The following is a 13,815-nucleotide window of genomic DNA, read 5'->3' as shown; positions in this document are numbered from 1 at the left end:
TCCTCCTCCCACCCAAAGAAAAGATTTCTAAGCCAACCAATAAAACTCTCTCATTTTTGAAGGATGTCATGGTCAAATAACCTGAATGACATAATGTAATTATTAATGTGAATCTCAGTCTAGGGATATTTGTCTTTTTAGCCCAGCTTAAGAGAAAGGGCTGTGTAGGAACAGGCACACGGCTGAGGACTAATTTTTTGCAGGATCAGATCTGGAGCCTGGAAAGTTAGATTACACACAGATAAAAACCAAGGAGTCACAAGGAAGAGATCTCATACTGACTGGTTTCACCAAGGGGAATCATGATAGCATTGTAAATCTAACAACACAATTTCTTCGATAACAGCAGCAGTAAGAGCTTTCAGTGTCCTTATATCAATTTATCCCAGGTGTCAATGGAAAAAATATCTTGGCATTTGGGTCCTCCAGTTCTAGGATCAGTACAGGATCAAGATTCTTCTCTACTCCACCACGGGACCTTGGCTACACAAGGGATATTGCCAGCATTATCATATCACTCAGCCTAGTTCCAGTAACATCTAACAAAGAGGAGGACGTTGTCTACACAGAAGCTACAATTAAAAAAAAAAAAAAAAGCAAACCAAAACCAAACAACCAACAGCAACAACGAATAAAATAAATAACAAATGAAGAAAGAGCACACAGAAATTCTTTAGTACTGAAAGCCAATAGTGCTCAAATATGCTCAAAGTATTTCTTCTGCCCTTTCTCTCTGACGACTGCCAAGTACTATTTCAGGGCAACCAAAGGCCCTCTCATTTGGCTGAGTCATATGCTATCTAGCTATTAACTCCTCACAGATAAGAACCATCTTTATGTCAGGCCAGGAAAAGCAAGGGAAGAGAAACCGCTTTTTTTGAAGTTCCATAAGCTCCTCCACAGAGCAGCTGATCGGGTGCTTTCCCAGAGTCCCTGAGAAAGGGTTTTGGAGATGACAAGAAGGCAGGGCCGAGCTCCGCTGTCTCGAATGCCCGGCGGCAGCGGCACCTCCGGTCATGCGCCGAGCGCCGCAGGGGCGGCCGCGATGCGCTCTCGCACCCACCGCCCGGCACAGCACTCGGGGCGAACCCGCCCCTGGACGGGCCAGCCGGCGTTGTGCTCACGCCGCTGCCGTGGTTCAAAGACGGCAGTCGCACAGCGCAGGGCGAGAGTACCGACGGGCAGAGGCGCTGCCGCCAGTGCCCGTACAGGAGCGGTGGGCGGAGGCCGCTCCCCCGGAGCCGGTGGTCCCGGCGACCCCAAGCTCCGTCCCGGCCAGGAGCCGCCGCCACCTCCCCGCAAGGTCAGGCAGCCGGCGTGTCCGCGGAGGAGCCGGGGATGCGGGAGGTGCCGCTGCTCCCGGTTTCCGCTTCCCGAGATGGCCTCCCACCGCCGGTCCGGCCCCGCGCCCGTCACCGCCCGGCCGGGCCGGAGGCCGAGCCCCACTGCAGAGGAGACCCGCTGCGGGGAAGCTGCGGGGAAACTCCGGGTGGGTCGCCCGCCCGCCCGCCCGTCAGCCCCCGCAGTGAGTCCCTGCGCCGCGAGCACTTACTGAGCTCGTCCTGGGCGGCCGCGGCCATGTTGCCGGCTGGGGAGGGAGGGGAGGCGGCGAGAGACGCTCCGCACCTCCCACCCCTCTCCGGCACCGGCACCGGGCCGGCGGCGGCGTCTCTTCTTCTTCTTCTTCTTCTCCTCCTCCTCCCTCTCCTCCCTCTCCACCTCTTCCACCCCCTCCTCCTTCTGCTCACGGCAGCTCCCCTCGACAGTAGCAAGCTCCCTCTCGTCTGTCACCGCCAGTTTATATTTAGAGAGAGCTGCCGTGGCCACCGCCCGCCCCCGTCGCGTACACGGCCCGGCCCCGCCGCCGCCGCCCCGCCCGGCGGGCCCCGAGGAGGAGGTTTACGGGGGCAGCACTGACCGGAGTCCGCGCTGACCTCCATGGCGGCCGCGCCGGCTCCGCGCTCGGCACGGCGGCGCAGGGATGGGACGGGACGGGAGCGGCCTAGGGCGCCCCCGCGCGGCCGTGGGTGCGCTAGAAGCAGGGCGGAGAGCCCCGCCCACAGCTTGGAAATGCCACGCCCACCGAGCGGCAGGGCCACGCCCCCCCACCACAGCCGGCGCTGCCGAGCCGCTATTCCAAAGCCTTTTCCTGAAGGGATAAAGCTGCTCCCTAGACCTCCTCCCCTGCCGTTCTGGGGTTACTCAGAGAGATCACCACACCGCGTCTTTCTCCCAAATTCTGCCATGTCATTCGTGATCTCTGTAAGGAGCACCTTGGCAACATGCCCCAGCCGAGGCGTCGCTGGGGTACCTCTGGAAGCAGACAGCGTGGCGCCCGCTCCCACCTCCCTCACTGCTTCCTGCAGGCGCACGGGGAGAAACAGTGGTGCCTCCTGAAAGCTCCAGGGCCAGTCGCAAGGCAGACGTGACTTCAAGCGACAGGTGTCAGAGGACTAGCTTGTTTCTCGAGTCAGGAAAAAAGGCTTCTGTGCACCATTTTTTGCTTCATCTGTGCAATGTTTCTGGCTGAGCTGGAGTTCATTTCCCCCACAGCAGCCCTCACCTTGCTGCACTTTGCACTGGTAATTGGAAAGGTGCTGATAACACACCGCTGTTTTGGCTATTGCTGAGCAGCACTGGCACAGCATTAGCGCTGTCTCTTCAACATTCCACTGCCTCCATCAAGGGGGCTGGGGGTGGGCAAGATCCTGGGAGGGGACACAACCAGGCCAGCTGACCCAAACTGACCAAAGCCATATCCCATGGCATTTGATGTCAGCTCAGATATAAAAGCTGAGGGAGAAAGGAAGAACAGGGGGCATTCATTTTTACAGTGTTTGCATTCCAAAGCAATCTCTACAATCCTGAAGTCCCACTCCCCAGGAAATGGCCAGATGTGGCTTGTGGATGGGAAGTAAAGAATAAAATTATTTTCCTCCTCTTTGCTTGTGTGTGCATAAATTATCGCTTTTGCTTTAGTAAACTGCTTGATCTCAACCAATGTGCTGTTTTCCATCTTATTCTCTCTCTCCCATCCAGCTGAGAAGGGGAAGTGATAGAGCAGCTTGATGGGCACTAGCAACCTAGCCCAGGGTCAACCCATAACAATTTTTTAAGGTCATGGTGTGAAGAGTTGACTCACAGCTTCCGGTGCTGAGAGGCTGGGCTCTAATGAGTAATGAGATGCAAAGAGGTGGGCCTTTTTTTTTTTTTTTGCAACCCATCCACAACTGGTGGAAATTATAAGCATTTATTTTTGCAGAAAGGAGACAGGCAGAGGAGGAAACCAGCCACATGGGAAGCACACTCATTTCTAGCTTTAAGAACAGCACATGCTCTCTAATGAGCTGACTATTTTTGTGGTGAATATTTGCAGCATCATGCCCATATCTGCTTTCCTAAGAAAGGTCCAACACTGAGGTGATGTTCCTGCTGGTTACACCACAGCAGAGATACAATCCTCCTCTCCAGGAGAAGTCTTTGGGTACAGGACATCACAGGTGGCAGACCAGCTGTCAAAGCCACCATTTCAGGGAGCAGTGCATACAGAATCACTCAGAATCACAGAATGGGTCAGGCTGGAAGGATATCTGGTACAACCTCCCTGCTCAGGCAGGGCTACCCTAGAAGGCATGGCACAGGATTGCATCCAGGCAGTTCTTGAATCTCTCAGGTGAGGGAGACTCCACAACCTCTTTGGGCAATCTGTTCCAGTGTGCAGTCACCTGCCCAGTAAAGAAATTCTTCTTCACATCCATGTAGAACCTTGTCACCCTCCCTTAGGACACTTCTAGACACTTCTAGATAGATGAGGTCACCTATCAATTGTGTCTTTGGGCAGCAGCAGCAGGAGGAGTGTTCTCCACAATTCCTTGCCATGGAGGCGGTGCACCAGGCAGTTCCCAATGTGGAGCCAGTTAAATTTTGTTGGACCCTACATGACAGGTGGTCAGAGCCTGAGCTCTTCTGCCAGGAGCAAGCCTAAACCAGGCACAGGCTCAGGAAGTACTTCAAAAGTTTCTTCCCTGGAAGAATCACAGAATCATTAGGGTTGGAAGGGAACTTTGGAGATCACCCACTCCAACCCCCGGCCAAGGTCACCTAAAGCACGTGGCACAGGAACGTGTTCAGGTGGGTTTTGAATACCTCTAGACAGGAAGACTCTGTGACTTCCCTGAGCAGCCTGTCCCAGTGCTCTGCCACTATCAGTGTAACGTTCTTCCTCATGTTGAGGTGAAACTTCTTGTATTTATGGCCTTTGCTCCTCATACTATCTCTGAGAACCACTGAAAAGTCTGGCACCATCTTCTTGGCATTGCCTTTGAGATATTTGTATACATTAATGAAATCCCCTCTCAGTCGTCTCTTCTCCAGACTGAACAGGCCCAGCTCCTGCAGTCTCTCCTCATGAGGGAGATGCTTCAGATCTCAAATCAGCTTTGTGGCCTCCTCTGGACCCCTTCCAGTATCTCTGTGTTTTTCTTGAGCTGTGGAGCTCAGAAGTTGAACACGGCAGATCAGATACGGCCTCACCAGGGCTGAGTACAGGGGGCAGGATCACCTCATCGACCCGCTGGCAGTGCTCTTCCGAATGCATCCCAGGATTCCGCTGGTGTGGGTGCAACGCAAGGGCACACCGCCGGCTGGAAGAACGGGCCGGCACAGCCTGTGAGAAATCGGGGACAAAGGAGCGGTCCCAGCGCTCGGCGCCCCGAGCAGGCCCCGCTCCCTCGCTCCCCGCGCCGCCGCCGAGCGCGGGCTCTGTCGCGACCCGCCCCCTGTCGCGCCCCCGCCCTCCCGCGCCGGCCCTGCCGCCAGCCGCGCGCACGGCGCCGAGTGCGGCCCGGCCCGGCCCCGGCGGCGGAGCAATGGCGATGGCGGCGGCGGCGGCCGCGGCGGCGGCGCGGTGGTGTCCGGGCGGGCGGTGGGCGCTGTGTCTATGCCTGTGCGCGGCGCTGCTGCCGCGGCCGGCTCGGGGCCTCACCGACCGCCTCTACTGCGGCCGCCGAGTCTGCTACGAGGTGCTGGGCGTCAGCCGGCAGGCCAGCAAGGCGGAGATCGCCCGCGCCTACCGGCAGCTCGCCCGGCAGTACCACCCCGACCGCTACCGCGGGGAGCCCGCGGGCGGCGAGGGCAGCGGGGCGCAGGCGGCGCACGAGAAGTTCCTGCTCATCGCCGCCGCCTACGAGACCCTCAAGGTGAGAGAGCGGGACCGCCGCCGCGGCCGGAGCCGCTCCGGTAAGCAGTCAGGGAGGGGAGGAGAAACACCCCGAAAAATCCTCCTTCCGTAGCCAGCCCGAGAGTGCGGGAAGGAGGATGGAGTGCTCTTGAAGAACCTTCTGTGTCTAGAATGAGTTATTTTCAAATTTATTTATTTAATTTATTTATAACAAACCGACTAGGCTTTATCTTGGAGGTATACCTTTGCAAGTAGCAGTGACTCGAGTAGCATATGGGATCTGTAAGGGAAGGCTTCTCAGGGCAAAGCATGTGTGACTTGGCAAAGATGGAACCCAGGAATGGAAGAAGGAGACGTGTAAGTGTTTTAAGGCTACAAGGGAATAGAAAAGGGAACTTTGTTGTTTTTTTTTTTTTTTTGGGGGGGAGTGAAGGGAGGGACAGAGCTTGAAAGGAATTCAGTTGAGCCTGGCAAAATTATATTTCCCATTCTGCAATTACGTGGAGGAAAATGATGAAAAACTCAGAAGACATGAGAACAATGAGGTTTTGAATTGGCCTTCCATTGGACAGTTTCCATAGCCCTGAAAACTAATTCCTTTAAGTTTTGTAAAACAATTTCCTAATAGGTTCTTCATCTGAAAATCTTTTCCTGAGCAATACTTATTAACTCCAGTCCAGCTGGACTTCCCATTCTGAAGTTAAACAACTTACACTGTGGATTTTAGTTGCTTGTCTGTTTTCTAGTTTTAAATGGCTTTGCACAGTGCCAGCTTATTCATTTTATGACTAAACATATCATATGTGCATGGGCAGATAAGTGTGAGAACAAATTAATAGAGAATATGAGAAAACAACGAATTTCCTCTATGTTTCATACTCCCTTGGGCTGCTGCCAGTTTTACAGCAGCATGGTCCTTAATGAGGTGTAAAACACATGTACAATAGAGCAAGTGAAAACGGGAATTTAAACCTGAATGAGTTTTTCATGTCATCCTGCAGGATGAAGAAACACGTAAAGATTATGACTACATGCTGGATCATCCTGAAGAGTATTACAGGCATTACTACCACTACTACCGCAGGAGATTGGCACCTAAAGTAGATGTTACAATAGTGATCCTAGTTACAGTGTGTGCCATCTCCGTGTTTCAGGTAAAATTTCACCTTTACATCCTACTGCTCTCTGAGTTTCTGAACAAGAAGAGAATTAGTGGCAGTTCTCATAATGTGCCATTTAATAACAAGTGTCAGTGAGGACCTGTTCCTCTGTGCTGTGGTTCAGGTCTGTGTGGTGTCCATAAAAATCCTGAAGTCAGGAGGTACTTAGCAGATTTTTGACTGCCCTTGGTACCTTGAACAAAGGTAGAAATTAATTTTGTTGAGACAAGGTGCATCTTTTCTGAAGAATTTACTCAGTTCTTCCTGGCAGGCTCAGAGTAGCTCATGCAGGACGAGTGCCCCAAGTAACGTGTGTCAGTTTGTCAAGATGCATAAGTAAATTTAAAAAAAAAAAACAGACTAGCAAACTGAATTCAAGACTCAATTCAGATGATAGAACTGTATATCAGGAGTTTACTAAACTTGAGTGAATCTCACATTGTGGTGTATTTTAAACACCACATTGATGAAGTCAGGAGAGAAGCAAATTCAGTTCAGCAGAGTTTACTCTGAAGGTGGTAGATCCAAGGCCAAGAAAACCTCCTGTGTTTTAGGTGAAAAAGCTTGTGTTGTTGCTGACAAGAGAACAAAAGTGCATAACTTCTCTTTAGAATCTTTAAAATCACTGGTTCAAAACATCATTAAAAATACCCAAGAAGTTTAAGAGATGAAGATACAGCTTATGCTGTGGTGCAGGTTGCTCAATGTTTAGTAGGATATTGGAAGTTAGAATAAAAAGTATGTTGATCAGAATTTGAGAACTTGGAATAATAAATTCTAATGGCATATTCAGCCAGATACCTAATTTATCTTCAGATTTAGTAGCAGCAATGTTTCATTTCACATCTTATTTCTTGTCTGTAAATGCAGACACTTCACTTTCCTGGAGTCCCAACTGCAAAATGCTTCCAAATTCTGTGTAAGCATCTATGTAAACTGGTTTGCCCATCTTGCTTTCTGTTGTTTCTGCTCCTTTGCCTTTGCTAAGGTTGTAATAATGGGTTTATGTCTGCGCTTGGTCTTGGTAAACAGTGTGAAATGCGTCATGGTTAAAAAAGTTGCATCAGTGAGACATGCTTGGATGTCCCAAGAATGAAAGTGAGCTGCTAACTTTTTCCCTCTTTGCCTATCTAGTTTCTTCCGTGTTTTCTGTGCCTCATGTCAGGTCATTTACAAGACACTAGAGGGGAATAACATCAGCTCTCAGCTAGTCTTTGTGCTTCTTCTGTCTTCAGAAGGAAGCATTCTCAGGGTTGTGCTGCACAGGGCTAGAAGTTGGACTTGGTGATCCTTGTGGGTCTCTTCCAGTTCAGGATGCTCTATGATTCTGTGTTCATCCAGGCAGTAAATTTCTGGTTTGTTGTCTGGGGGCTTTTTTCCCCCACTCCCTTGAAATCCAGAGGGCAGCTGGAGATCAGAGAGGTATGTTGAGTCTTGTAAAGTGGACACTGCCAGACTAATGAGATTGTCACGTACTTAGTCGATGTTCAGTGAACTGTTTTCAACAGTTAAATTAAACAGTTTAAATTGTTACTGGGTAACAATTTTATACTTAAATATTCATATACTAGCTCCTATATTTATAAATCTAAGAAGAGGGGCTTCTGAGAATGGCTGGCACAGCCTGGTATTAACTTGCAGGAGATTGACATCTACTCAGGAACAAAACTGTTCAGAGCAGTGTGTGCTTGGCCTTCCTTGTCATCACAAATTGCTGTGAGATACACTTGTATTCATCCATTTTCCAGGTGCTTCACTCAGTCTGGAGGGATAGCTTCTGTGACACCACGGAAGTACTGTTAGCTTCACTTTTTACCCTTACTGTAATGTAACTGTGGTTAGAAGTGTGTGACAGCATTACTTATTTCTTTTCCTCGCAAACCCCCAGATAGGAATGTGTCTATTAAAACATGGTTTTTACATTTGCTGTTCTTAAATTACAGTTCTTCAGCTGGTGGAGTAGTTACAATGAAGCTATCAACTACTTAGCATCTGTGCCAAAATACCGTATACAAGCTACTGAGATTGCCAGGCAACAAGGTTTACTCAACAAGACTAAAGAAAAAGGCAAGAACAGGCGGTCTAAAGAAGAAATTCGGGAAGAGGAGGAAGAAATTATCAAAGACATTATTAAAAATAAAATAGATATAAAGGGTGGTTATCAGAAGCCCAAAATATACGATATCCTCCTATTTCAGATCCTTCTCGCTCCTTTTTACTGGTGCAAATACATAGTTTGGTACTGTTGGTGGATTTATTGTTTCACTATTAAAGGGCAAGAGTATGGTGTGGAAGAGAAGTTGTATATCATACGAAGGTACATGAAAATGTCTCAGTCTCAGTTTGACAGCCTGGAAGATCATCAAAAAGAGACCTTTCTTGAACGACAGCTTTGGATACGAGAAAACTATGAGGTGGGTAGCAATACTGAAATTGGCCAGGAAATAAACTTTCTAACACAACTTGAAGTATTAGAAAGCAGGCATTCTTTATTACAGCACTGGACACACCCTAAGCATATATCCTCTAATCAAATGTGTGTCGTGAAACTTTACAGTAGGGTATTTATTCCATCATGATCATACATACTCATTACAATATACTTCCTAGCTTATACATAAACATCACTTTTCCTAGAGCTAATTTGCATGCATCTGAGTCCTGCTGGAAGTCCTTTTATGGTTCTGGAGGCTTGTCTGAAGGGGTCTTGTATTGACTGAGTGCTTCAATGTTACAGGTGTCCTTTCCTTGAACTTTTTTTTCCAGCGTGTGCTGTTGCTTCTTATTACATGCAAAAACGCCACTGTTTTCCTTATTATCTTATTAGTTCCTTATTACTTCCTTATTAGTTCATCCACTGGTTCCAGCTACTTTTACATACCTTTACCTTTTTTTGGTAATTAGTCTTTAAGGTCTGTCCAGCAGCTTCAGGGAAACTGAAGATCTCTCTTCTCTATGTTATTTATCAGTAGCCCTGGTGGAAAAACTAATGTTGGTTATCCAGCAGTCCCAGCGCAGTAATAACAGTGTGCTATTATGGTAGGTTGAAGACTGCTGTCTGTTCTCCAAACAGTAATAATTTTTAATAAGAATTACCCAGATTGTCTGAAACTCCTATTTATAAGTCTTCTAAGCTGTTAATTTCTAACTCCGACTGTTTTGATTGGTTGGTTGTTGTTGTTTTGGTTTGGTTTTCCCATCTGTCCTTTGATAGTGCTTTGACCTGTGCTGAGTCATAGACTGTTCTTACAGTGCTGTATACCTGTTCAAGTAGGGATGCCATAAAAACCACCATTAGGCACAACTTCTGCTCTTGCCGTGGATAGTCATTAAATTAATAGTCAATAGTAGATAGTTACTATACAATTTTTAAAAATTGTGTGAGAGCAGAGAAAGAACATGAGCCACAGCATGGGATCTGCAGTCGAGAATTATCTGGGATGCTGGGGCATTGACAAAACACTGTTATTCCACAGAGGTGCATCTGTGAGCCATTTGGATGAGTGGTTTCTGAAGAAAAACATGAGAATGTGAACTTAGTCTGCTTCAGGGGAAAAAGAGTTGGTGCTGCAGTTCTGCATACACTGAGAAAAGAGATGGGATGATGGCAGGACACCAAAGAGTGTTTTCTCGCGAACCCATCCTAACTGAGCACATATGCATACCTGGCAGCTAATCCTTTCCTTACATTAACAACTATTTTATCATTTTCCTCTTCAAGTTTGTAGATAACTTAACCCTGCCTGCTTTTGAAGAAAGAGTCTGGAAGTCCAAAGACTGAGTAATGCTGCTAGTTAAAGCAGATATTAATATGGAAAAAGATTGGATGGATGTCCTGTAGTAGAGAAAAACTGCCCTGGTTTCTCATCCATGCAGTTTTTAACTAAGGATGTTTTGGTCACTGAATGTGAAAGAGCTGTATTTGCCACAGGTGAAGTCTTTGTAGCTCACGCTTCTCTCCTGTGGTGGCCAGCAGTTCATTTTCCCTGACAAATACATGACAACTGCACCTCTATAGTAATAGTTATCCAACATACTTTGCGCTTTGTAACTTTCTGAAAAGGAAATGGTGTCTTTGTAGGTAATTGCTTTAGTAGGTTTTACCTGGTCAGTTGTATGCATTGAAGTTTTCAGTCTCTGCTGTGCCATCTGGTCATGAGTTGATCAATACTTGTAGAAGGTGGTAGAAGAGGATTTTTGAAGCCACCTGGACCTCCTGCTCATTCCAGTATTACTGGAAATGGAGAATGATCATGCTTTATTCTGTTCTTGTGCTAGCTGTGCTTTTGTGTACCACTGCCATATCCTTACTTGAAATGTAGCAATGTATTTTCTAGGCTGAAAAATATTGCTGTCATGTTTCTCCCCAAAAGCTTGTCTGTTCCTTCATCACTGGAGATGTCTATCTACATATTGTTCGGTTTTCTGGTGTTTTAGGATGGGAAAGACCAGGAATTCAATACACAGGCCTCCACAATATTTTTACTGTTTCCTAATGATTCTTAAAACCTTTATGATCACTGAGCATTGAGCTTGTGTATTCATGTAGCCATCTATAATATATTTTTAAAATCTTGTTTGTATAGTGGAACCCTAAATTTAATAGGCCTTTGAGTCAGACTAAGTCATGTGACACTGAGATGATAAAATCATGGATGGTTTTGAGATTTATGCTGGCTGCATCTACATAAACTGCCTTCCAGAATAAAAATGCAGATACTGTTGCATTTTTGTGTCTTTTATTTTTTTTTCAGATTATTGACTTTGCTGATAACTGTTGATTCCATTGCAGTGAGGGAATATTTCTTGACAGAATATAATTGTTTATCTTTTTGTACTGTAAATACTGGATGCAGAGATATTTGAGATACTCTCAACTTTGTTGAGAACCTTACTTGGGAAGAAAAAGTTCCACAGTGGTATTCTGTTGGATGATTACTTTGAAAAGGGAGAACAGCTAAAAGTGAGGAGCTGAACAGCTGCATTGAACAGTGTGTGCTGAAGGGGACTCGTGAGGTTAGCTTTTCAGAACATGAGCAGTTGCTTAGTGTGTATTTTGTTGAATTCATTGAGCATCTACTTCTCTAGCAAAGAAATGTTTTGGAGCTTTCAGGAAGGTTGTTGTGCTCTCAGCAAAAACACAAAGCATCTTGGGCAGTAAGTAGTAGGCTCTTGGGCTGCAGGTGCTCCAACACTTCGTGTTGGTCAGGATCTGCTTCTGCACTGCAATCCAGTCTTTTGTAAGAAAAATAGGCTGGCAAACAATTGAAGAATAAACACTTCGACCCCAATGAGGCTTGGTTAAGCTGTTTCTTCATCCTTATTAAAAGCTTCTCTCTGTCTTACCAGGTGTATAAACGAGAACAAGAGGAGGAGTTAAAGAAGAAGATGGCCATGGATCCTCGATGGAAAAGGTACCGGCGGTGGATGAAGAATGAAGGACCTGGAAGGCTGACTTTCATTGATGATTGAAGGTTGCTGAACAAAATGTGTGCTATTGCTGAAAGTGATTTGCAAAACTTTTCATTACATCGTTCAGAGTTTTGTCTGCTGTGGCTTAGCAGTGATCTAAAACTCAGGAACTATTACATCAGGCAGAAGCATAATACAGGTTTACCATTTTTATAAATCAGACCTATTAAAACAGGCTCAGCCTAATATATATATGCCATTTACTTGGGGATATCAGTGTGGAATTCATTATTCCAAACAATGTATTTTTGCTAGATACTTCATATTCATCAATGAACCCATAACTCTAGTCTTTCTGAAAATGTTTTTAGTTCAAACCTTGACAAGTCCCAGTTTTCCTCTTTAAGCTGAAGGGTTTCTGCAAATGGAAACTGAAAATGCTTATAAAAGATTCTGAAGTAAGGGCCATTTTCTGTTTTCCTCTCTTTCCCCCTACTTTTCAATCTAATTTCTAAGATGCCAAATTGGTTGGTTTTCATGTAAACAATATGGGGATTATACAAGACTACTGCTATTCCTGCTTCACTTGGAAATGGATTTTATTCTTTGTGGGAATAAATGATGCATGATTGATCATCATTGTGATGCAAACAAGCCTTAATTCTTTGTTCTACAGAGTAATTAATGAAACAGTATGCTTGGATATTTTGTGGTTTTTCATCTTGTACATTGGATTATACCTGCTTGTTCAGAACAAGTATACCAGTGAATATTAGTTTATTAAATGTGACATTTCTTTCACCTAAGTATTGGTTAAAGGGAAAAATGACCCTTTTGTTAAAAAGGGCAGTTTTGATGCCTTATGTAAATAAAAGTTTATATATGCAGACTTAATTAGTTTAAAATTCTAAATCTTAAGTATTCATTACATTTATCTCTTCTGATCAGACCTCTGAGTACTTAGAATAAATAATGCATAAAAGCAGTCTGTGGTTTGCTCTGTAACAACCCAGGTCAGAGAGTTTCTGTGATTTGCTGGTAAAAGGGATTCTGCTACCTTATTCCTCTTCAGTAATTTTACTGGGGAAGGAAAGATGGGAGCATAGTCTCTCTCCTGTCCTCACACTTGTAAAAGTGAGTTCCTTAGAAGGAAACTGCTGAAAATAGTGCCTTGTTAGCTGCCTTCTGTGGAGATTGGTTCCAGGAGCACAGGTTTTGAACTTGCTGCTCCTGACCTTTTGCACATTTTTGAAATGTAGTTTCAGTTTTCTGTTTAAAATAACATATTCAAAAACATGTGTTGTAGTTTTATGCCCAGCTGGAGATGAAACACCTCATAGCCGCTTGTTCAACTTCCCTCTCTTTGCCCCCTGCCCTTGTAGAATGGGGACAAGAGTCAAAGTAAAACTTGTATGTTGAGATAAGAACAGTTTAATAATTGAAAATACAGTAAAATACAATAATAATGGGAAATAATAAACAAGTGATGCAGGATGCAATTGCTCACCAGCCACTGAGATGCCAGACAGCCCTTTCTGTACCCAGATCCACAGGCCTTCTGGGTAACCCCCCAGTTTAAATACCAGACTTCTTGTTCTCTGGTGTGGAATATCCGTTTGGTCAGTTTAGGTCATTTGTCCCAGCTATGCTCCCTCCCAGTTTGGTTTTTGGGTTTGTTTTTTTTTTGTATCTTCTCACTGGCAGAGCATGAGACAAGAAGAGAAAAAGTCCTTGACTTTGGATAAACACAACTTAGCAAAACCCAAATATCACTGTGTTATCAACACCATTTTCATTCTGAATCCAAAACACAGCACTGTATCAGCTACTGAGAAGAAATTACCCTAGCTGTAATCAGGACCATGCCCATTGCTTATTCCATATCATCTGTGTTATCTCAAATTTCACACTCCCCAATATCCCATCACCTTTCCTATTTATCTGTTTTGCTAGATACACAAACATTATTCTCTTAGTCAATGGAACACTCTGTTAAGTGTTCATAAAACATACACACATTTAAAAAAAAAAAGTTAATTGAATTCATTTAATCCATGATTTTGG

At 45.6% G+C, this 13,815-nt stretch overlaps 2 protein-coding genes across 3 annotated transcripts in view; one reads left to right on the top strand and one right to left on the bottom strand.

The window, feature by feature from the left end:
* ECPAS (Ecm29 proteasome adaptor and scaffold) overlaps positions 1–1,980 on the bottom strand; it is a 58,770-nt gene extending 56,790 nt beyond the window's left edge. The window contains exon 1 of one of the 2 annotated variants that reach the window (XM_036402711.2): positions 1,919–1,980. In XM_036402711.2, the coding sequence (XP_036258604.1) occupies positions 1,919–1,940 (22 nt within the window). In that variant the 5' untranslated portion in view covers positions 1,941–1,980. Of the gene's footprint in view, positions 1–1,552; positions 1,622–1,918 lie in introns of those variants that run through there. The other variant, XM_036402710.2, reaches the window with a different exon arrangement.
* Positions 1,981–4,435: 2,455 nt separating this feature from the next.
* DNAJC25 (DnaJ heat shock protein family (Hsp40) member C25) lies at positions 4,436–12,736 on the top strand. Its single transcript, XM_036402859.2, has 4 exons — positions 4,436–5,198; positions 6,181–6,333; positions 8,283–8,753; positions 11,689–12,736. Exons 1-4 carry the CDS (start codon positions 4,869–4,871, stop codon positions 11,809–11,811), a joined length of 1,077 nt encoding a protein of 358 aa, XP_036258752.2. The 5' UTR covers positions 4,436–4,868; the 3' UTR covers positions 11,812–12,736.
* Positions 12,737–13,815: the final 1,079 nt, after the last annotated feature.

Source organism: Molothrus ater, chromosome Z, assembly GCF_012460135.2.
Source record: "Molothrus ater isolate BHLD 08-10-18 breed brown headed cowbird chromosome Z, BPBGC_Mater_1.1, whole genome shotgun sequence".
Lineage (NCBI taxonomy): Eukaryota > Metazoa > Chordata > Aves > Passeriformes > Icteridae > Molothrus > Molothrus ater.
This window is presented reverse-complemented; position numbering and strand designations above follow the sequence as displayed.